Source organism: Mangifera indica, chromosome 5, assembly GCF_011075055.1.
Source record: "Mangifera indica cultivar Alphonso chromosome 5, CATAS_Mindica_2.1, whole genome shotgun sequence".
Classification (NCBI taxonomy): Eukaryota; Viridiplantae; Streptophyta; class Magnoliopsida; order Sapindales; family Anacardiaceae; genus Mangifera; species Mangifera indica.
This window is the reverse complement of record NC_058141.1, coordinates 16212048-16236830: the sequence shown is the minus strand read 5'-3', so window position 1 is coordinate 16236830 and position 24783 is coordinate 16212048. Positions and strand designations below refer to the sequence as shown.

General features: G+C 32.8%; 3 protein-coding genes across 12 annotated transcripts; all 3 read right to left on the bottom strand.

Annotated features, from left to right (window-relative positions):
- Positions 1–3031: 3031 nt before the first annotated feature.
- Positions 3032–9002, bottom strand: LOC123217096 (type I inositol polyphosphate 5-phosphatase 2-like). Of its 7 annotated transcripts, XM_044637867.1 has the most exons (12): positions 8853–9002; positions 8045–8189; positions 7856–7964; positions 7676–7768; positions 6986–7073; positions 6786–6890; positions 5307–6123; positions 4907–5091; positions 4675–4783; positions 4404–4552; positions 4031–4251; positions 3032–3404 (listed from the first exon to the last, which is right to left on the bottom strand). In XM_044637867.1, exons 2-11 carry the CDS (start codon positions 8069–8071, stop codon positions 4041–4043), a joined length of 1893 nt encoding a protein of 630 aa, XP_044493802.1. In that variant the 5' UTR covers positions 8072–8189; positions 8853–9002; the 3' UTR covers positions 3032–3404; positions 4031–4040. The 7 variants fall into 7 exon arrangements, with proteins under 7 accessions (XP_044493802.1, XP_044493803.1, XP_044493800.1 ...); XM_044637868.1 differs by lacking the exon at positions 8853–9002 and having other exon boundaries at positions 3032–3407; positions 8045–8818; XM_044637865.1 differs by lacking the exon at positions 8853–9002 and having other exon boundaries at positions 8045–8817.
- Positions 9003–11638: 2636 nt separating this feature from the next.
- Positions 11639–16034, bottom strand: LOC123217701 (tobamovirus multiplication protein 2A-like). Of its 2 annotated transcripts, none has more exons than XM_044638804.1 (7): positions 15832–16034; positions 14988–15325; positions 13604–13703; positions 13306–13386; positions 13124–13228; positions 12661–12870; positions 11639–11998 (listed from the first exon to the last, which is right to left on the bottom strand). In XM_044638804.1, exons 2-7 carry the CDS (start codon positions 15224–15226, stop codon positions 11891–11893), a joined length of 843 nt encoding a protein of 280 aa, XP_044494739.1. In that variant the 5' UTR covers positions 15227–15325; positions 15832–16034; the 3' UTR covers positions 11639–11890. The 2 variants fall into 2 exon arrangements, with proteins under 2 accessions (XP_044494739.1, XP_044494738.1); XM_044638803.1 differs by having other exon boundaries at positions 14988–15300; positions 15832–16029.
- Positions 16035–18684: 2650 nt separating this feature from the next.
- LOC123215783 (two-component response regulator-like APRR2) lies at positions 18685–24666 on the bottom strand. Of its 3 annotated transcripts, none has more exons than XM_044636013.1 (12): positions 24470–24666; positions 23410–23611; positions 22656–22735; positions 22496–22562; positions 22167–22213; positions 21912–21989; positions 21282–21836; positions 20579–20719; positions 19912–20181; positions 19655–19723; positions 19457–19534; positions 18685–19359 (listed from the first exon to the last, which is right to left on the bottom strand). In XM_044636013.1, the coding sequence occupies exons 2-12, from the start codon at positions 23537–23539 to the stop codon at positions 19195–19197; spliced, it is 1680 nt and encodes a 559-aa protein (XP_044491948.1). In that variant the 5' UTR covers positions 23540–23611; positions 24470–24666; the 3' UTR covers positions 18685–19194. The 3 variants fall into 3 exon arrangements, with proteins under 3 accessions (XP_044491948.1, XP_044491949.1, XP_044491950.1); XM_044636014.1 differs by lacking the exon at positions 24470–24666 and adding an exon at positions 24397–24413; XM_044636015.1 differs by lacking the exon at positions 24470–24666 and adding an exon at positions 24090–24302.
- Positions 24667–24783: the final 117 nt, after the last annotated feature.

Below are 24783 nucleotides of genomic sequence, written 5' to 3'. Positions count from 1 at the left end.
AATAATATTAAAATATAATATATATTATTATAATATTATATAATATAATATATATTATATAATAATATATATTAATATAAATACATTATATACATATAAGGGTTGGCGTTGCCAACCCTTCTATGTACAGGCTAGGTTGGCGTTAACAATTCCCAGATTTCACGCCAAGCTTTTTTTCTTTTTTTTAAGTAAAACGCAAATTTTTTTTTAAGTTTTAATTCTTAAATACTAATTTTTTTTCCAGTTAAATCCTACTGAATGTGATATTCTTCGATGGTCATTTTTTTCCAGTTGAGTTTTTTTGTGAGTTGCTCTTTTTTTTTAAATCCTTATTTTGAAGAATTCTTAATCTGAAGAATTTTTTATTTCCTGCTTTTGTTTCTGAAATCTGAAGAATTCAACATTTTTTTTCCAAAAGAATTCAACATTTTTATTTCCTGCTTTTGTTTCCGCCAACCCATAACACCTTTTTACAAGCAAATGGTTGGCGTCACCAGGCACCAACCCATTATATTATATTATAATATAATATAATATTATATAATTTAATATATAAAATAAACTGATAAGGGTTTCCGTCAACCCAAGCAATAATATATACATATATTATATTATATAAATATTATATATAATATATTAATATTAATAATAATATATTATAATATATAATAATATATTAATATATATTTTATTATATATAATATATTATAATATATAATTATATATAATAATATTATATATATATATATTATTTATTATAATATTATATATAATATATTATTATAATATATTATTTAAATATAATATAATAATATTATTTATTTATATATAATTATATTATATATTAATATATAATATATTTTATATAATATAATATATTATTTATAATATTATAATTATATATTATATTATTATATTATAATATTATATTAATATTACAATAATATTATAATAATATTTGAAATTAATATATTAATATAATAATATATATATAATATATAATATAAAGGGTTGGCGGCCGCCAACCCTTTATATATATTGTAATATAATAATATTATAATAAATAATAATAATATTATAATAATATAAAAAATTAATATATTATATATATTAATATAAAGGTTGGCGGAATCGCCAACCCTTGGCGACGCCAAGGGTTGGCGATTCCGCCAACCTTTTATATATAAAAAATATATTATATTATATAATTATAATATTATATTTTATAATATATTCTATATTAATATAAATTATAATTATATAATTATATTATAATATTATATAAATTATAATTATATATTATAATATATAATTAAATAATATAATTATAATTAAAAATATAATATAATATAATTAATATATAATATAATTAAATAATATAATTATAATTAAAAATATAATATAATATAATTAATATATAATATAATTATAATTATATAATATATATATATATATATATAAAATATGCCTGGGTTGGTGGAATCGCCAACCCTGGGTATAATATATTATAATATTATAATAATATATATTTTATATATTATTATATATAATAATATAAGATAATATATATTATTTTAATATTATATTATATAATATTATAATATATTATAATAATATAAAATTAATATAGTAATATATTAAATACACAGCAGAGGAATAATTTCCAGAATTTCACGCCTACGTTTGCTTTTTTTTTTCGGTTAATCATAAATTTTTTTTTTCAGTTTTAATCTTTAAATGTTAATTTTTTTTTCAGTTAAATCTTACTAAATGATCTTTCTTGATGGTCATTTCTTCTAAGATATAAAATGGATGTGGTTGAGTTTTTTTGTGGGTTGATCTTTTTTTTTTAAAATCCTTACTTTGAAGAATTCTTAATCTGAAGAATTCTTCAAAGTAATTTCCTGCTTTTGCTTTTTAAGATGAAGAAGAAGTGAGAGTGATTCCTTTATCACTTTGGAAGAAGAGGAAGAAAAGAGAAAAAAGTTGCAGAGAAGAAGAGAGAGAGTCTATGCATGAAAGATTAAAGAGGGGTATTTTGGGGAAGGTGAGTACTGTTGTGGTATATTTGTGAAAGCTTTAAGATAGGTGGTAATTTTGTATAGACGGAATAAAATAGTGCTAAAAATTTCAATTTCCCCAAAAGGAAAACAAAACACATGCAGATGGAGTAGTGTAGTCAAGTGGTGTCAGTTGATTATCCCTTTCTGATTACGGCCATATAGACTATAGGATTCTTCTGAAAGTTCTATCTCTTTTGTTTTCATCATAACGTTCTTCCATGGTTATGCCATAGATCCTTTGCGTGAAGCTTGACATATCTTGCCCTGATGACCTGTTGCATGCCAAAACAAATTTTACGAGTGCCTTCAGTTGGTCATCTCCATTGTTAGATACATTTAATACCCGGGGCCCAACCCAATTTAAAGATGTGAAAATATGTAACATATGCATGGTTCTTGTTGGAATAGAGCATGCATGGCGAAGAAGAATTAATGCTTTCATTAAATCTCCCTTATTATTACAAGGAACAGGCCTTTGAAAATGATGCTTGCTTTGTTCCCATTGTAATCTTGAATTCTTTTATGTTCCCAAACCAACTTATCTTAAAAAAGAAGATAAAAGAAAAATGGAATAATAAATGAGTTATAGTTTCTTAGAAAATGCAAGTATTAGAACATTGTTATGTGTGCATATTTTTGGTATATAATTTACGTATGATATGTCATGTCATTTTGTGATTGAGTGTTATTTTGTCATTAATTTAAAATTATTCAATCACATAATAATTTATTATCTGTATACTAAAATTGTGTATAAAATATATATATATATATATATATAATTTTATTGAATATGTATATACACACACACTAAGTACAAACCCATCAAATTAAAAATAATTCTGACAAGTAAACCAAAAAATATGCAGGAATTTTATCCATTATGATTTTTTTTTTTGGTAACTGGAACCTACATATTTGTTAAATAGATAAACTCAAGATACAGTGACTAGACTTATAACTATTGATTCCACTATAATTCGATGCCAATGTTTTTCCCATAAAAATGAAGAGAGAGAAATCCCCTGAGGTTTCAGATTGAAAAGCATGAAGAAAAAGAAAAAGGAGAGAAATTAAAGAAATAAAGAGATCTGTTACATGGGCTGTTAAGAAGTAGTACGGCACATTTCTGCCTCTATTTCACTCACTGATTACACAACAGATACTTGGACGCAAGACTTTACAAAAACTTGTTGTCCAATTGAGCTATTATATAAGTCAAGGCAAAAAAATCTTGCACATTTCTCTTATGCTGTTATGATATTATTCATGCTTGAAGCCTTAAGGCACCCATTTATCATATAGAAAGGTCAGTCCTCTAATCTCAACTTCATAATTACCCTGCTTCAAAACAAAAAAATTTGTGTGTTATCATATTCGGGCAACAGCTAGCAAAGCATAATAACTTACTATATAGTTTATAAAGAAGCACCATCCATACATAATTCTGAACAAAAATGTGGTAACTTCAACTTTTCAAGCGCAGCTATTTTTCACACAAGAAAGATGAACATTAATGAAAGTTTGAAAACTTTGATAACCCAAATGGAAAAAAGGGTTTTGAGGGTTTTCAAATAAGCAATTTGAAAGTGATAATCTCTTGGTTCCATTAGTTATTAAAATGATTACAACTGGACTGTCCTGTAAACTTGTTGAAAATGATTCTACATCATGAGTAGTTAGTTTGGAAATTTTGGTTGAAAGTTACATGCCAAGGGATCAGCTCTAGAGATGCGTGTAATTACCACACAATATGACTTGGTGATTGAAACAAGTTTTCAGAATTTAGCAGTGGTGAGAATGTAAATTTTTTTATAAATAAAATATGATTTATTCATACAAAATTTGAGCACCTGACAAAAAGATTGATGCATACAATATACCAACTATTTTCTTTGTACTGTGTCTGTAAAGTTTCTACATTATCAAAATATTGTCACAACACAAACATATTCAAGCTTGAATACCTGGAGACTGCTAAAATTCTTCCCTGTCTTCATCAAGGAAAATCTCAGGATGTACTGCTGCAGTACTGACATTAAGTGCCCTTTGCAACTTCTGATGGTCCAACACTTCAACTTCAACCAAGAACATTGAACTAACTGGCCGATGATCTGACAGCCTTATGTCTGATCGCTTGTAAGAAAGTTGTTTTATGTGTTTTCCTAACCAAAGTATACGGTCACACCTGCATATGTATCATGTGCATAAATTTGTCGATTATTCAATTTTAAAGAAATAACTGTGGGTATGAGAAATGAGAAAGGCACAGTTAGATGTGTGCGTTTCTCAGAAATATGACTCTTTAATCAGGGAGTTAATTTTAGGATGCATATTTACCATGCAGGAGATCTCCTCTTCTCCCCATCTTTTGGGTTCTCGCCGACATATCTATCCGTGTTTATTTCATACTTGTAAGTGGGAGGAAAGTTTATTACCCCCTCTTTCCATCCATCAAAAACATGCCCACTGCGTAGTTCTATGATTAGCTGCCACAAATAAAATAGTTTCAGGCAAAACATTCACTAAGCTTTCTAATCATATATGTTTCCAAATATAATACACCAACAAACTAACAAGAAAATGATTTGGTGAATCACAAACGTCTCACCTGATCACTGCTGATAAGTTCATCCCACTGCTTCTGTGCAACAAGCTTCCGCACCTCTGCATCCGCCATGTTGAGACGATAGTTCAAATCCCCGAACCAGAATATCTGACTGTTGACAATGGGTCCAAATTATTAATCCATATTCTATGCAAATTATAGACACAATCAAATAACAGAGCAATTACATATATAAATGGGTCAATCACAACTGAAACGGCAAGATATTGCTTACTCATGAGAGGGAATAGTCTCTGGTTGATCTGTATCAAAGACAGATGAGAAATGGGTGCGTCGAATAATTTCGTAGACATCAGAGTTACGCCTTTGTTCAGCACCATCCTTCTGACCAGAGGTCAAATGGGAACAAACAAAGCACAGCCGTGATTGGAAAAGAGACATACTAACTGAAACGGATCCCTGCATCAGAAACTTCTCTTTAGACATCCAATTCCAGCGCAGCAACTAAGTTAACTTATGCACACTGTCATGTAATGTTTCTAAAGGAAGCAGCTGCCAGCCTGCAGCCACTCAAATTGCAATACATCACATTAAAAGAGACATGTCTCAACTTCTCTATATAAAATTGTCTTCTTGAGTTGCTATGTTTATGGCATGAAAGACCAAGCTCTTACCTTGTTTCCCATGTAGCCCATCAGCCCAACTCCAACGGGAGAGACCTTTAGATTGTTTATATGTCTCCTCAACCGCTTACGCACCCAAATGGATATGTATATACCAACCATCTGTTTGCTGACAATTCGCACATATTTATGATGCTTCATGGCTCCACAGATGACTCCATTATCATGTTGCTCCGTGGGTGCTTCACAGAACGTATCAACTTCCTCATCAGATATTTCAGATAGAACATCAACTTCAGGTTCCTCTTGCTGTTCAATCCAGGGGGAGTATAATAGGTTTCCAGAGCTATGGTATGATCTTTTTAAGCTACTTCCATTCAATGCAAAATTTTGAGGACTAAATACCAGAGGATTGTCTGTCCAATTAAAGCCAATTCTAGGAGAACTGCTCAATACTCTCCGCAATTTTGAATTGGAAGAGACAACCTGAGGAGTTGCATCTAACGAATGTTCAGGCCAGTCTAGCCTACTGTCACAATCGATCCCATATAATCTTCTTAAATGTAATTTTTTTCCAATAACATTAACTTTATTTAAATTTTCGCCTTTATAGTCAGAATCTGCAATATTGGCAAATTCTTCACTAGTAATTCCCAGTGGTAGATCATCGATCTCATCTGCAAGGACATCAGCAACAGAAGAAGTTCTTAATACTGGAGAAGGTGGGGCACTGTAGCTTTTGTGTTTGCTCTCAGGTTCTAAAGATTTGTTCAGAGTTCTGCGAATGATTGCCTCCCATTTCGGAATTGGCCTACTACTCTCTGCTCCCAGCACATTCCCAGCATTCAAAGGGACTACCTCTTGGAAGCTGCAAAAGGCAGACATCAACATGATATTGCAGTCTCGCAAGTGAATAATAACATCATCTTAGCAGACGAAGGTCTTTTACTGAAAACCTGACCATGGTACACTAACAAGCAGATGGATACACTACAATGAAGTTAATACTGTCTTACAACAATTACAAGCTATGACAGTTCAGAAAATATGTAGGTAAGCAGTCTAGAAATAGGAAGCACAAACACCTAGAGTCAATGTCCATTGCTCCTCACCCACAATATATTCATAAACTTGTGCGATCAAAACCTTCCTAGTCCTTTACGTATGCATTTAAAATGTAATTTACTAGGAAATAGAACTATTTAATCTACTAACTGTGTATGTGTTCATGTATCCACATGTATGATATTTTAGACTTGAAAGAATTTCAGATAGAGGACTATGATTAAAAAAACTTGAATAAGATAGTTTATTATAAGCAACACATTGAAGATAACTGCAGGAACAACTACAGAGATAGATAGATCACACACTTCCCAAGAGGAAGAAAGGGATGGACAGAGGGACGGCACAATATTTTCCTCAAGCGTTAAAGTCACTAAATACATGGCCATATGAACTTCTAAAGTATGAAGAATTATTAATAGAAGTTGGAAAAATGTGGGATCAGCTAAAGTGAGAAAGATCTACCCAATAATGTAAATATCCGCTGGCTCTTGTGTACAAAGCCAATCATCAATATCAAGATCTTCATATGGAACTCTTCCAGCAACATTCCAAGTGCCTATTGTCACCCTGCAGATGACCAAACAGCAAAAATGATATTCAGTCAGAAGCAAACAGTAGTAATTCAGCCGAATACTTTTAGCACTGAAAGTTTACAGACAAACCTCACATCCTTCGTCTTTATGTATTGAGCACGCAGTGTTTCTGATTTCCCTCTCCTGTGCCTCAACATACAGCCCTTAGCAGGCATATCTGAACCAATAGAACTTCAAAACATTAATAATGATTTCAGAATCACATGTAGCTAAGTTCTCATAAGATTATTTTCAAAATTATCTGGCAGTTATCAAAGGACTCACTTTAGGCGCACATCAAAAAATTGAAGGAACAAGGTCATTTGATATTCTTACTCCAATTTGATATTCTTTCTCTTTCTTCTTAGCACCCAAATATACAGACATCATAAGACTCAAGGCCAGTCCAGGCCATCATCAACAAAAACAATACTTCATATAACATTCAGGCCAACATAAAATCCTTCTGAAGAAAACAGTTGATTTTTCACCAACTAGTTATAAAAAACAATATTACATAGAATGAAAAACATTAGAAGTTTAGAACAGCAGAAAACTATTGGTGATGATTTAGTATAGTAGGTGTTGCACAAAATGATGTAAAAAGGTTCATGGGGATAGTTTGATGATAAAGAGAAGCTGCAAAAAGAAGGGAAGGAGAAAAGGCAGAAGAATTTTGATGATATTGTGAAAAATAAATATGTTTTAAGCTTAAACAAAACATAATGAAAGAAGGTTTATCCTAACACCAAAGTAGTCATGTTAGTATGCAACTATTGCCTGAAATTCGAGTTCCACACTCTGACTGGATCCCCTGAGTTCTACGGTCATGATCCTCACACATGTGCTCTCTTGAATCTTTAAGAGAGCAAGCTGAAAGAAAAAAATTGCAATAAAAACAGTATCAACAGCAGAAAGCGGAAAAAATAAACAGTTAAAGTAAACATTAGATAGTCATACCATCATCTTCACTTTCAGTTTCTGTATCAACCTCATCTTCACTGAAATCATAGACCTTTGGCTTTATGTTTAACCACTTCTTCATCACAATGGAAGGCCAAAAGGCCTGCTGTCAAAATCAATCATCAAATTAATCTGGCTAATATTTTCCTTCAAATCAGAATAGAATAATAAAGAGCAAAAGAACACCTCAGAACGCTTTCCTCTCCTTCTCATTGTGCCAAGATCAAGATCTTTAAATAGAACCCCAAATTAGAAACAGCAATCCTTCGATGTTTATATACGGAAGCACAAGTGCTTAAATACGGAAGCAGGAACAAGAATCTGACCCTCACTGTTCAAAGGATTCATGTTTATATAAGAGGCTTGAAAAGCTTTTCAAACAGCTCTAGTGGTAAACCGTTTGGTGCCAAATACAAGGAAGATTAATAAGATATGACCAAACAGAAAGGACAGGAAAGTATGAACACGTTCAACAGACATCCACAACCGCAACTTGCCGAAAAAATACACTCGGTGGTCCTTCCCCCAAGTCTAAATTTTCTCATACAAATACAGCAAAGATGAGATGATATTGTTGAAAAATCAAGAAAAACGAAAAAACAAAACCATAAAAATTCAAAATGTCAATTCACCTAAAGAATTGTATAGTCTTTAAATCAACTAATGATATAACCGTTACTTTCAGCAGGGCAGTGGACAAAATAAGCTGTTGACAGAAATGTTTAAATAATGGTACAGAGAAAAATTTGCATGCAAAAATTTAAAAAAAAAAAAAAAACCAAAACAATCCAAAACAAAAACAACCCAGAGGCTGATTACACCTTACGATCAAGAAAATCCAACTGGTAACAACCCATTAAATTAATAAAATTACATAAATAGTTTCCCCACCACCAATCTAAAAACAAATTTAGGAACTTGCACAATAATTTAAGAAGCCAAAGACAAGACTGATTAAGACATGAATAATAGTAATGATGATGGATGATGATACCAACACAGCCAAGATTTGGCTAGACCCCACCATTTGTTTATTTGCCTCAGCCTGGCCTGAAACATGAAGCCGCCAACTTAAACTAATGGAAATTGATGAAGTCAAATGCGTAATTAAATAGTAAGCAAACAAAATAAATTCACTCAACACAGCTGCAGAGTACTGTGATTGGGCAGACGGTATATACATAATATTATAAACATGCATATATAATATTAAAATAAATGCCTGAAGCTGGGTCAGCGCGCGCACTATATGTGAAGATGAGTGAATCTTTGCCCTTTGGCTTCATCTGAAAATGAAAGTCTTTAATACAACGATGCAACCGGTCATTAGTCAACTAGAGTAATTAGAATATTGCGAGGTGGGTAAGATTCTCTTTCTCTTTTGACAATTTAGTAATAATTAAGTCAAAGGACGCTGCCCACACGTTATAACAAACAAAATACATTGATTTTAAATATGCAGCTATAGGGTAAAATGAAAAAATTATCATAAAGAGATAAATGAAATAAGTAAATACATTACCTTTGTCTTGAAGTAATTGGCAAGGGACTTTATGTTGAATTTAATTTAGTATATGAAAAACAAGGAAAGATGAAGGTTAAAGTGGAGTGTTGAATAAAGAGTGGAGGCAGGTTGGCCTTCTTCATATACACCGGATGTCTGAATGAATGAGCGAATGAAAAGATGGACTTTCGTTTTGTTGTTGCCGACAAGTTGGCCACTTTAACATTTGTGCGACGGCCACAACTTCAAATAATAATGAGCGAACGGAACATCTATTGCTGCCCCATGTTTTTGTCTCCCTACCTAGCTAACACTAAAAAGTTACAGTTACAGTTACTGCTTTTACGGCGTTTCAAAAATTCATTGAAAGCATCTCCTGTAATTCGTAACAAATTTGATATAAAGAGGATCAAACTCTTGGTCCTCCACATTAAAATTTGAGTCTCTCTCAGTTGTCAGAATAATGTAGAAAAACAGATTCTTTTTAGTGGCCATCAAATCGAAAAATATCGATCTACTTAGTAAAGGCGAGGCAACTTTCATGGGTGCAAATCAAAGGACTTCGGTAATAGATTGCAGAAGTGCAACCCTGCATATTTGTTGTTATTTAGTGTTTTGTATGGTGCCCACTCAGCCAAAAGTTGAAGGGAATAGATTGATTTTGTTGAAAGATAACTCTTACAATCAACAGGACAAGCCGATAAGGCATGCAGTGCCAAGCCTTAGACTGACGTCAATTTAGGTACTATGCATTCGCCTGCTGTCCACCAAGAACCAAGTTGATGGTGGGCAAATATAATACAATATTATTTGGTATACAAGTACAAATAAATACATGTTACGGCAATAAGGTGGGCGTATGAACAGTTGACAAAGTGGCATTATTTTTATACCGACAGAAATCAAAGTACAGACTGGCGCCTAATATTCCATATTAGATCTGATTCAACTCAATAAGGCTACTTTTTGCCCAACTAGTCACATCCATGTTGCAAAGTTTCAATATCAACCACAAGTCATTTAACACCTAACCAGTTCATTCATAGCCACTAACTTCTCTCCGGAAAGGGAAACAAGGATTTATCACACTACTGCCCAATAATTCCTTTAATTAGTCTCTATGTGAAGGAAAGAAAGATTATGAATATTTTTCCATTCATTTGATAAGTTTACATCGAGTGCACGCCAAAGGACAGAAAGAATGCTTTCTAGAGAAGCTTTTATATATATATATTGGATTGATCAATGTATAATTGAGTTTAATTAGTTCAAAATTACCAGAACCAATCGATAGGCCTCAACTCAAGGGAACATTTTGTTGTGTGTGTGCGTATTTTGAAGAGAATTATTTGAGTTGAGACCAATGAAGAAGAGTTGGCGGTTCGTAACAATATAATCATACTAGTATTTATAACTGAGTTTTCATCTTTATGCTAATACAGCACTAAATAAAGCCAATCACTTATGTTAAAGATTTAAGATGATGTGGGCTATGGTTTAGTCATTACCCACCAAAATTTATTTATTTATATTTTCTCTAGTTTTAATCCCCTCAATTAAATTGGTTTGTTTTGTTTGAATCTTGGTATAATATAGTAACTGTCATTACCAAAACCCACTGTGAGTCAGTGATCACCAACAAGAACAAATATTAAGTGGGTGCATAATTAAAGACTCCAATCTCTAGTCCTCAAGCCCTAGTTTGCCATCACTTTGTTTTGTTTGTGTTTGGACTAGGACCCAACTGAGAAAAAAGGAATGCCAACTTGAGCTAGCTTATTAGCACTGAATCTGAAAGTGATGGGGCACTTAGGGAAATGAAAATTGACCTTCCTGTAAACAATTGAATGTGGGTGCAGTTTTAAAACACCTCTACAAATGATGTCAGTTTTCATCTACGTATACTTTTTGTATTCTTTGAAGATAAACAAAAATATCTACGAACCGACTAACCTCCTTTATCATCTGTTATTTATGTACATTAAACATTAAAATATGTGCTTGGTCATTACAATTGTTATCATAGTTTCATTGTCATACAAGAAACAAAGAATAATAAAGCAATCAGCTCTGGTTGGAATGCATTTAATTTCAAGCCACTGTGAATGGCATTGCCCCATTAAATGAGATTTGTGATCCAACCTCAGGTAATTAAGATCTAACTTTGATAAACTTTGAAAGATGAAGATACTCTAAATTCAGGAAAAATCAGGTTTACTCAATTTCTAGATGTTCAATTCATTAGAAAAATAGGCAGCTATTTCGGAAGTTGTTCATAATGCGAAAGCTTAGAACCTCAACTGAGGTCCACGGGAATTCATGATTGTAATTTGCAACTAGTACAATTTTACACACAAAATGGCGTAATGCAGTTGGCATAAATTGAAATACTAGTGGGGAATGATTAGAACTCCTGAACAATGTGTTTTGTACACAAACTCAAAAAAGGAAAAGACCATCCTCTCGAAACTTTTAAGTTCCCATGCCATTGTTCAAAAAAACTGAATTAGGCAACATCCACGAAGGCATTACATAATGGTGCAACGACTCCTTTCTTCTGATTGCTGAGGGGCCACTTGCTGGAGCCTCTGTGACTCAGATGGGTTGTAGGTGAACTCAGAAGTATCGAGCCCATACTGGTTTACAAGCATTATAATCCAGAAAAGAAGCATCAGGACTCGAACTAAGTATAAATTATAAATAAACATATAGACTCATCCAATCTCAGTGCTATGATGGTTTTTATAAGATAGAAAACTATGATGGTACTACAAGGTAATGGGATCTATATAAGGTATCCCAGATATAATAACGACAGACAATTGTAATACGTTACACTGATCAAGATGATAAGTGCATAACCATTAAACCACAAAATCTGAACATCATGAAAAACTAAAGAATGAGATGGAGCATCAGAAGTAATCTCTAGATTCTACTTGATTATATGATGGGCTCAAAGTTCTCTTTGTAAATATGGTAACCGTATGAAGCAATTGCAAGATTAGGGGTTAAGTGGAAGAGTGATTAGAAATCCAGAGATATAATTTCCCAACAATTTCAAAATAATAAAGGATTGAAAAAGCGACGCAGGTTTAAAAGATGAAACACATTTTTTGGGTCAACTCAAGCATTTCAGATAATTCCAAAACTTAGAAGCTTCCTGAGAATATAGATCCCATATTTTCACAATATATTAAAGAGGCAGTACATGGCAACAGAAAACAATTCATAATAAGCAAATAAAGCACCTATGTTCTCTGCATTTAACAAGTAAATATAGGAAAAAATATCACACCTTTTCCCTCATACGTGTACTCCAAGCATCATTTCTACTTGGACGCTGATCAAGAGCTCCAGCTACAGGCACACCTGTTGCAGGAGCTGGTGGCCTGTTGAGCAAGGGCTGTCTTACTTGTTGCCTTGGGGCAATGAACTCATCATCACTATCATATTCTACAGGTCTGTTAGCTGCTCTAACCACAAGAGCTAACAGGAAAATAAGAGCCTGTAATTTCACAGTTGCTTCATTATTTAAGGGCTGCTATGGTATAGCATTAGTCATTAAGAGTTCTATCCATTTTTTTTTAATATCTTTGCTAAGCAAGCTTAAACATAAGATCCCCAAACCTAATCCACTTATTGTATAAGTTACAGATGAAGAGTTGTTCATGCATCAGTTGCAGAGTGAGAAAGAGTGAGATCATGCATGTGTTAGTATTTTGTCCTCAATTAAGCAAATGATGCCGTAATATACTTACCTCCAAAACAACAATTCCAAGAGCAACCCATTTCACAATAGTCCAGTGCTCTTTCAGAAAATCATATATCATGTCAAAATAACCAGTTTTGTCTGTTGGAATCTCCTGAAAAGAAATGTTTCACTTATTAGTTAATCAGGTGCATAATCCTGAATACCAACAATTCAGTTATGTAAGCTCACTTCTTTCCACGATTTGTCAAAGAATATGAAGGCTGCACAGCCCAGCTCAACTAAAATCAACAAGATTACCAATATTGAGTACTAAGTTTGCTTAAGGAAACCAATAATAGTAGACAAAGAATAGGGGAACACGAAAAAAGAGCATAAAAATAAGGCATATTTAACCATTTGAATAATTAAAATGAAAATATGTCAAGATGCACGAAAACTACAACGTCAGTACCACATGAAAGAGTTATCTCTTAGAAATCAAAACCATAACATTAGTCCAATGAGTATTATAAACCAGTAAGGATACAAAAGTCAGGCAGCATCCAATCCGTGTTGTAAATGCAACACAACCAAAACAAGAGATGACAAAGAGAACCACTCCTACGCCAATAAATAAGTATATAAACCTGCAGTGAGATATGGTGCAACAATTAGAATTGAGCAAATTACAGGATAATATATAATGCAATAAAAAACTCAACTTAAGCATTCAAATCATTGTACTACCAATAGATTAAAATAAATATAAATTGGGCCAGGAATAGATTCCTTCAATAAAAAAAAAGCACTCAACAAAAGAAGTGGACTATGGTTGAAAATCACATAATAGGGAGCATAGAAGAGACACTACACACAATAGTTAAGAATTGAGCTGACCTTTGCCAAACTGATATGTGAAACATAAAGCAACCCAGTTCCAAATCAAAACCAGATGAGAAACACTTTTTCCTTATAATTTGCAAGAGTGTGAGTTCACTTTAACTTGTATCAATTACACAAAACCTAGATGTACATAACGGTCAGCATTTCCAACTATCAAAACTAGATATGTGCATGTGATTGCCAGATCTCTAACATCTCTAATATTAAGCATATAAAATAAAGCCAATCAATATGCTGAATAATCAACTGATACAAGTGCGCACTGAAGTGTATAAGTCATTGTACCAAAAGCAAGTTGGGCAAAAGAAATTGAAAAACTGGAAATTAGGTATTGCCCAGGCTTAAAGGTTCTGTGCTATCTAGAAATGAATAGAATTACAGAAACAACTTACACCTACAACAATCATGTTATGTATAGTAGTAATGTGTTTGTTTAGTTTTATATTCAAGCAAAAGAAATCTCGGTACCATTGAAATGCCTCTTGCAAGACCAATCTCTGAACAAGACCCATTCTATGATATATGTATCTCAAAAATCCTTTTTTCTTATAAGTAGGATTTTTGAAATAGTTGGTAGTGATGCTTCCCTTGGAGATATTATTGATCACCAAAATATTTTGAATTGTTTAAGAAACCAAGGAAAAGGTAAAATTGAGGGTAAACGAGAGAAACCATGAAGTAAATGGATACAAAAATGAATGTTCTATGTAACCTCACTCAAAAGATATTTCTGATAATAGTTTGTTAACAATACATGTCTTCTTGCATTGTACTGTGATGATAACCAGTTAACTTAATCATAAGCAAGATCATATAATACAACTATTAACAACCAAACAATTAATTAAAAGCAGGATAGCTAACATGCAAAAGTAATGCAACACAAGCAATTTGATACTATTAACATAACAATTTTCTGAAAAACTATACCACACAGCTTCTCAAGTATAAAATAAAACACGCTAAGTCTAGCAACAACAAAACACACTAATTGAATTTTAGCTGAAATCAGTAGGCAGCAATCATACCAAGCTTTTGGCAACTTATCAAAAATACTGGAAGACAAAGACACGGCCATAAGCATTGGCCGACTGAGCTGTACCAAAGTCTCATCACCACTCACAGGTGAAAACAATGTCGCATTGGCCTCTGTTCTTGTATATTCCACAAACAAGTAGATTCCATAACCAACCATTGCCAATCCAGCAAGAGTCAGCAAGAAGTTCAGTAGCTTCAATAAGCACTCAAAGAATCCTCTACAAGCCATCCCCTAAACTGGTGAAATGCCCCTGATCACAGTCCAACTTGTTCTCTCTTAATTCATAAATTTGTGTGGTTGCCCTTCAACAAAACCACCACATTTTACCTAAATATGACTTAAGCAAAAACTTTCACTCAAAAATGAAATTTAACACAAACAGTTACTATATGTGCATGGCAAAGAGTTTACAGTCGGAAACATGAACTCCGCGCCTGAGGAAAAAGTGAAAAATTAAAGAAAATTGAATTACCGAATTTCAGATCATTCTTTAATCACGATCCATGCAACACATTTCAGGAAGATAAAAATTTAAACAAGGCTATCTGGTTCAATGTTAAGTCACAATTCCCAAAATAAGAAGACCTAATCTAACTGTGGATTATTAAATTAAAATTTTTGGTCATTTTTAACGAAATTAATCAGCTTGTGATGCAATGCAACTCTGATTTCAACAAATTTTACACAAATCATTTCATAAATAATGAAAAAATAATAATGATATCTAAAAATTAAATAAAAATAAAAATCGAACAGTTTAAGCTCGGATCGTGTTAAATGATTAAAACAGAAGATAAATAATAATAACAATAATTGAAATTTGAAGAACTTACAGGTATTAGACAAGTTAATACTGGATTGCCTGCGGCTTTCTTTATTTTCTGTATTTGTTTTAAGAAAAATAGGCAAAATAAATGAGAGTCCCGAATTTCAAAACGATGGGACGATGATTCGATACTTTTTTGCTTTTTTTGTTCGGTGTAAGTGTTTCCGACAGTTGGCATTTGCTTTCTCCACTCCATGTTTTTTTATTTTCTTAGACCGCCCCGCCCATTTCTTACACTGAAATCACAATAATGCCCCAAATAAACGAGCATTGTTAGGTGATAATTGTGTCATTTTGTTAGGATGAGTTTTTGGATGACCTCTCTTGTTCGATTTTTATGTTTTATAGTGAAAGTTTTAAAAACTGTCTATATTTAAATATGATTTAATTTTTAAAACCCACTAGATTAAATTAAAATTATACATGAATAGTATTCAGGATCATGACACGTGGGAAACTGGGACAAATCATGACTAGTTGTTGCACCGGCTTTCTTTTTCACCAAATAGTAATTATGAACATTTAACAAAAGTGAAGATTGGACAGTAGCAGCTGGGATGGTGGCAAAATCATTCTTAAATCCAAATGCAATGAAACATGGGTAGCCCACAGTATTAATTTTTATCGGCACTATAAAATAACTCATAATTTGACCTAATTTACTTGAAAAAACTAATATTTATCTTTTTTTATGTATTTATAAAAAAATTACAATGATTAAAAAAGTATGATTGATTAATTAATTAAAAATTAAATAATTATTATTAAAAATAAATAAATATTAATTAAAGAGAATAATTGAATTGAATTGATTTTGATAGATTAAAATAAATCAGTTATTTTTACAAATACTTTTAACAAAAAAAAAATGTTAGATAAGCAATATTAAATTATTCATTTTAAATATACATTATTTATATTTAAAAATATATTAAATATTTAATAATATTTAAAAAATATATTATAATTTAAAAACTGATTAAACCTATTAAAATAATTAATTTAATTATCGATTTGTTTTTAAAAATATTGATTTTTATAAATTCAATTCCGTCACTGTACAATTTTATTGAAATTTTGACAAATATCAAGCAGTGATACACTATTGCACCCGGAACCAGCCATATTTTGCCGCGTGTACATAAAAATTGGGTCCTAGTATAATTTTGGCGGGAGTAAATGTCCTAGTATAATTTTGGCGGGAGTATATGCCCCGTAGCTGACAAACAACCTAACGGTCAAGATATATAACTATTGATTTTTATTTCCAATTCCGTCACTCGTCACAATTTTATTGAAATGACAAATATCACCAGCAGTCGATACACTATCTGCACCCTGGAACGCGTAGGTTCTTTGTCGCACGCGTGTAATAATTGGGTCGTCTAGTAATGGAAACTGCTAGCGGGAGTAAATGTCCTTTAGGTATAATGTTTGGCCGCCCCGTAAAATTGCTGACAAAACATCCTTAACCTCATACAAGTCGCAAAACATATAACTAACCGTCAAGGGACCAGAAATCCCAAATCCACGTTCATCTCATCATTTGATATTGCCAACTACTACTCTACTCTATCACAGCCATGTCTCCGAGAATCTTTTAAGTCCGCACTATTTGAGTTAGATGCGCAAGCAATGCATCCTCTCCCCACACTCTTCAAATTAAAATAAAGAAAATTTGTAGTTATGTTGATAAAGTTTCTTTGGCCAAAAGATTTATTCTCACCTAGGTTTAGTGTTAATCTAAATTTATATTTATAAATTTTTTAAAATTTAAATATTTATTTATTTGTTAAATTTTATTATTATTATCAAAATAAAATTAAATATATTATTACTATAAATTATTTAATAATAAATTATTTATATATTTAATTATATACTGTAAATTATAAACATTTTTTAAAAAAAAAATTATAGAGGAAAATGTTTATTTTTCAAACTTTGGTAAAAAATTTGTTAAATTTTTAAATATAAAAAGAAGAAAAATAGGATAAATTTTTATTTTTTAAAATATTTTTATTAAATAATAATTTTATTTTTAATAGTATCGGTAAAATTTAATAGAATAATAAATATTTAATTCTTTAAAAATTAATAAATATGGGTTTAAATATTTACTAAACCCTCGGTAGGAATAAGTCTTTGGGCCAAAAAGTTTCTTTATCCTGAGCAGGAAGCTAACACCAAAACATGCAGGTGTCCGCTTTGGGTTGTTAAAATTTCTGGCCCGTTTTGAGCCCACTGAAAGGCAGCCTATATTTTCTCAGTGTGGGTCCCTTCTCATCATCATTTCGAGCCATATGAAGCCCACCGTGTCTTGGCAAATGGTATTAAGCTCTCATCCCATTTCATAACACAAACTAGGACCATTTTTTAGAGCAATATCACACATTTTTTTAAATATGTAATTAGATATATAAATAATATGTTATTAAATAATTTAATATTATTTAATATTTAATTTAAAATTATATATTCACATAATGATATATTTGTGCACCTAATTGTATAATAAAAAATACGTATATAATTTTATTGATTTTATAATTATCAAAAATTGAAAATACTATGTAAAATCTCTATCAGTCTTCGCTGCGGAAAGCGACACGTCGCTGTTATTGTCTTTGATAATGGGCGGCGTAGCATTGAATTCATCTTCATCCTCTCTTAAAAGCCTTCACTGAACCCATACCACTAATTACAGACACATCATTTTCTGTATAATGAATAAACCGTTGCTATGCAAAGAAAGTCATGCGATTGCGTCCAAAAGTGGAGATTACAAGAGATTAATGCAAATGGAAATTTAAAAAAAAAAAAAAAAGTAAAATTAACAGATAAAGAAGAAGAGAGCAAATTCATTGAGGTTCCTTGTCAACTTTATTCAAAATGTTCATAATCATGTCCCACCATAAATATATCCAAAACCCCACCATAAATTTTCGATTATTAGACGGCAAGGAAAGGTCCACCCCCCCAACAACATAACGTACCACTTCTACCTGCTTATTCCCATACCAATAATACAAATACTCTTATCACCAAAAACAATTTACATCCTCAAAGCCCCGACGCCATACAGCTGTTAGCATCTATTTACACCCACATATCATTGTTTTTTGGTTCCTTTGTTTTTGGGTTGGAAAGTGAACCCTTTTTAGCTCTGCCCAGATGGAGATCAGACCAGAACCAGAAAAAGTACTTTTGGTTGTGTCTTGGTGTGAGTTGTGACGTGATATTTACCAATTGGTAGTATCAAGTGACCACAAAGACCAACAAATTTTAAAAGTTGGGGGGTTGGGTGGGTGGTCTACCTCCTCACTATCTTCTTTGAATAATGGTGGAAAGTGATGGTGTGATGCAACCATCAGCACAAACGAGAGCCGTTGATGTGAGGAGGGATTGTGGAGATGCCTTGTCTAGACAGCTCTGCTAACACACTATCTGCCGATGGAGGCTTTAGTCCCAATGGTAGCGGTAACCATGGCTTGCTTATGGCCTCTTTCACAACCTTGTCAATGATTTCCTCTGCCTGCCTCACACATACCAGACATTTTAAGTGAAATTAATCTTTAGATATATTGTTAAGTACAGAAAAGAACACACTAGATTGAAAGGTGATGCATTACCAGATGGAAATCCACAGAATTCTGTGGCATTTTGTAGCTGTTATCAACCACACCAGAATTCTGAAACCCAGATGTGTTCTGCATTTTACGGAATACGAATAAGTCTAAATAATAGACTAGGCATATAGACATTGTTGCAAGAATGCTGCGCATAATGCTACAATGCAAACTAGATCAAATAAAGCTTCATCTACTCACTTGAGGGTAAGAAGAATAAGAAGCATGAGGAGGTGGCATCACAGGACAACCCCATGCATCAGCAGGCATCTGAAATGTAACAATTACTTAAATATTAAGCACGCATGTGAAACATTAGAGTGATCATAAAGCAGATATTTTATATCCTCTATAAGAAGATGTGCTATCATTCATGCTTCGTTGAAAACAATTTCTATCCATCATGCTTCTTTGAAAACAGTTGCTCGAGTGTTACTAACAAAGTTATCAAAGATTACCCCAGGATAAGGTTTCCAATGCCAACTTTCTGCCTGTTGCCATGGAGGATATCCAGGCGGGCCCCACATCTGGACACCGACAGGGTGATTACTTGGTGCACCCCACACAGGGTAGACTGGACCGGCAGAGAGAACAGGATTAGAATGATATGGAGGGAATGCCATAATAGGTCTATGTGGATAACAACTCCTGTGCCTGTGATCTCTTGATTCTGGCCATCTTTGGTCTTCTTCCTTGGGCAAGATGTGCCTCTTATGCATTCGATATTTCTGGTTGAAGAGATTCAACAGCTCATTTGATCAGAAAAGAAAATTTACTGTTTTCATAAGTAAGCTTAGAAGGCCTTGTGATTATTTTCAACAAGTTCTGGGACTAAACAAACCAGAAAAACCAACATGATAAATAATTTAAACTTCTGCAACCTTACTTTCTTCATTTGGACCAATCAATAGCCATATAAATTTCATGAAGCAATTGAGTTAATTATACTCTGCCTTCTAGATGAAAATCAATTCAATTTCTAGAAACAAACAGTTTAGTAAATAATGACATGAGTATATGGCATCCTATTCTTGATGGAGAGTTATTGCAATTCGAGTTTCTGTCAAGATAGAGTTGCACACTACTAAATCTTATAGAGGACTAAAGTGCAAAATGTGCACTAACCTGGAGGTGACTTGCCACATTATGCCTTGTCAGCCCTTCCACTTTCATAAGCTCTAGTATTCGAGAAGGAATGGCTTGATCGACACCTAGGTGCTCTACAGCGGCCACAAATTTTTTGTGCAGTTCAGGTGTCCAGTCCACCTGAAAACTCAAACAGAAACAAAATTAAATCATAAATGAGTCACAGAAAATAATTCCAAAAACTCGACTAGCCATCACCTCATTGATCGCATAGAATATGTTACAAAATAACAAGCTGTAGTTACCCATTGAAATTGACCAATGGAGAAGTTGAAGAATATAATATTAACAGAAAACTTGAATACACCGAAATGATTTTCACAAGTTTGACTAAAAGAAAGAAATCACAATAGGAGAATTATTTAGTGATATGAGATTCTAGGAATGGCTCATGATTCCAGCATACAGAATGTTCAGAGTTAGATCCTGCTCCTACTCAGACAAGTTTTCTGAGCTTTAAAAGGACTTAAAGACTGTCTGGGACATGATATAGTAAAATAAGAGCACTAAAGGTGAGTGTAACGCATACTAGAGGGGAAATATGTCATATGTTCACTTCTATGAACTTACATAACATAAATCAAGGACAGTGAGGTAATCCATAGCAAATCTCATGAAATTACTGGAATATAGGAGTATGTATAGACTATTACACTAAATTAGATAGAGCTAGGGGTTTTACCTTCATCTTTTTTCGATTAGTTTTAATCCCGCAAGAGTTATGAAGACCAGAAGCTTTAATACGTTTTTCAACAACACTATTTGAATCTTTGGGACCTTCTTTATCATGAAGTTGAGGACACGCGGTGCACTCAGCTTTTGAAACATCGGTTGTGTCATGCTCCTCTTTGACCACAGTTTCTACCGGTCTCTGAGGTTGGTCTTCTGGTGATGTTCCTTCACCAATTGAGTTGTCACAAGTAGTGTCGACAAATTTAGATTCGCCATCTTGCTCCCCACTCTCTTTCTCTGTCAAGCAGTTGGCATTATCTTGGCAATCAACATCGTCCAGTAATCGTCCACCCTGTTTTAATTGTGGTGTAGAAGGAGCAGGATACTTATCACTCCCTTCAGACTGTTCATTGTCATTCTTATAATCCAAGGAAATATTTTTTGCATTCACTGAGTTCTCATTCTTGGGTTCTCCATTTTCCAGTTGGAGATGCAGCATGGAGACCACTGATTCTTTGACAGGCTTCAGCGAATCACAGAGGACACCTCCCCCAGAATTGAATGCCTGCACATTACTCACAGCATCAGCATTGTTATTTGATACGTATCCCAACATTAACTAAATAAAATTCAGGCATACCTTATGAACCACATGCTGCCATATATTCTTTAGTTTATCCTCAGAGAGTGGTTTTCGGAGGAATTCAACTGCACCTAGCTGAAGACAAAATGTCAAATATATTATTATTGATTAATAAATCTGATAAGTAAGAAAGAAATAGAAACAAATGACAAAAAATTGCAGAAATGAAAAGATAGAACTTCATCTGAACAGACATTCACAAGCAACATATTCATAGTAATGTAAATCAGTGAATATTGGTAAGAATCTCACCGCTATGCATTTCATCATAGTGCTCAAGCAATGAATGTTTGAAGTCACTGTAAACAGAAGAGACATGTTCACATCATCAGAAGTATACAACACGTTCAAAGAAAAAAACCCTGTCAGTATTTCTAATATCACACTATTAATTATGGGTATCATTTTACCCAGGCAAATTTAACAATGAGCCAGAATGAGAAAAAGAACAGTAATACCCAACAAGTAAATGGAACAATGGAAAAATGATAGATTACAAACAACATTTTTGGAACCTGACGTTTACATGAATTAACATTAGTATAAAAGATAGACAAATTAAGTGTATTTTCTGAACGAACTTATGGTAGGCAGGTCCTTAGCAGCTTCAAGAAACTTGAGTCTCCCATCGCTATTGGTTGTACTTACCTGTGACAATAAATGGAATGAAAAAACTTTCTGAAATTTGAAAAGGAAACTGGAAAAAGTTATGAAGCTTGTGTTCCAGTTAAAGGTCATTACCTCTACAATGGCAATATGGAAGCTTTCAGGTTTATTTGAAATTGCTGACATAGCTTCGTTCTCATTGCAGAATGCAGAAACTGTAAAAGGAACATATATAAGGGTGAATTCCCATGGCAAGAGAAGACATAAGCGTCAAATTACAGCAAGTAGAACAGATATAAGTGATGATAGGAAAAGAACTAAGGATCACAACAAGAAGATCTAAATACTATAATTTTAAGATACGATATTTGCCCTGAATTTGTAACTGTGATACCCAGATGTGAGAGATTGCTAGAACTCTAAATAATGAAACTATACAAGCAACTAAAAATTGACAAAAACTTGAAACAAATATAAACTATGAAGTAAAGGATACAAGAAGTCAAAAACTTCACTCAAATTATTTTTTCCAAAAATAGTTTTAAATCTCTAATCGTACAAAACATTGACATTATTTGTCATCCATTGCTGATCATCAAGAAAAAATTATTTCTGGTAGGTTCATTGTTGCTACTAATCGATTCTTAGCCACTACAAAATGAATTCTGAGTTGTATTACAAGATAAAATTCCTAAGCCACATGCGGAAAGTGATGATACCCTCCAAAGCAATAGCCAATAAAATGCTTTTAGAGAAGGACGATGGGGACCAATTCAATCCCAAGAATTCGAGAAGGTGAATTTAGGAAGAAAATAATTTCTAGTTTAAGTAGGAAAAACTAAAAGAACAAAAAACCAGGAACCAAAAGAGGGGAATCCAAATTTCTGACCAACATAGTCCATTGCTTCAAGCTTCAATTTTATCTCAGCAGCAGAACTACTGTCCTCATCAAGAAGAAGAACCCTGAGGCCCTTTGGAAAATCCTTCCACGCTGATAAGTCATTAGCAGTGCAAACCATAGCTGGTTTGGCATCCTTTCTCAGTACACAAACAATTGTTGCAGATCACTGCTTATCAACATCAAATAAATTCTGCATAACCCACAACAATTTCGCATTATAATAAATATTGCAACTTGATCTAATACTGCAAAGTTTTATGATAAATTAAAGTAAACTAAGACTGATAAATACAATAAAAAGAACCCTAAACTACAAGACTGTAGTTGACATGCACCAGAAGAAATAAATCCATCGCTGATTATTAATGTCATTAATAAAGTAAGATCAAGATATTGGGCCACTCGTTGTAATTTGTAAATGGAAACTTTTAAGGAAATAATAGCTCATAAAGATCCGTAAAAGCAAGAAAAGTTTTTGTTTTGCATCCTGCAACAGTTAGATCATTGAACAAAGGTCCAACTGTTTCCTTTAAGATGCAAATCAAGGAGAAAAAATTATAAATTCGGACTGAAAAATAGATTAAAAGCTTTACAAGGATAAAACGATGATAATATTACACATCACCGACAAGAAGAGGAGTAACTTGTTTAGAGTTTAGAGATCTTACATGCCACTACCAAATTACAAGAAAACAGATAGACAAAGACAGTTGTAAGATCTCTCCATTAAAGTGTCCAAAGAAAAAAGGCAAAAAGATTTTGAAATGAGATAAAATGATTTCAACAAACTATCGACAGAAGAACAAAGCTGAGAAAAACTTGAACCCAGAAAGAGTAAAAAAAACAAGCTAAGATGCATGCACATAACAAGACAAGAAGAATCACAGAGAAGGAAAGAAAAGAAAATGAAAATATAACACTAGTTATAAACCCAATATAATTCTCTAAAAACAAGCATCGGAGAATTCACAGTACATGCAACAACAAAAATGTGCTTAATGTTCATGCAAACTGCGAAAAGAAAGTTTTGTTGATGAAAAAAGAATACTTTGGCGAAGAAAAAAAAAGTTTTGTTCTTCTCTCAAGAGTCAAGTCTCGTCCTTTCACCTCTGAGTTGGGTGTGCATACAATGCTTGAAAGAGAGAGAAAAAGATAAGGGTTTTAAGTGTGCTTTCTGTAAGGTAAGGTGGTCTGTGATTTTTCATGTAAAGTTATTATCAGTTCAGTTTATTCGTTTACAAACCGCAGAATATGCAAACAAAAAAGGTATTATAAATAAATAAATTTATATATATTCACTCTTTATCACCAACTTTTAGGTGAATATCCCAAAACCCCACAACTTTTTTCTACAATTTAATT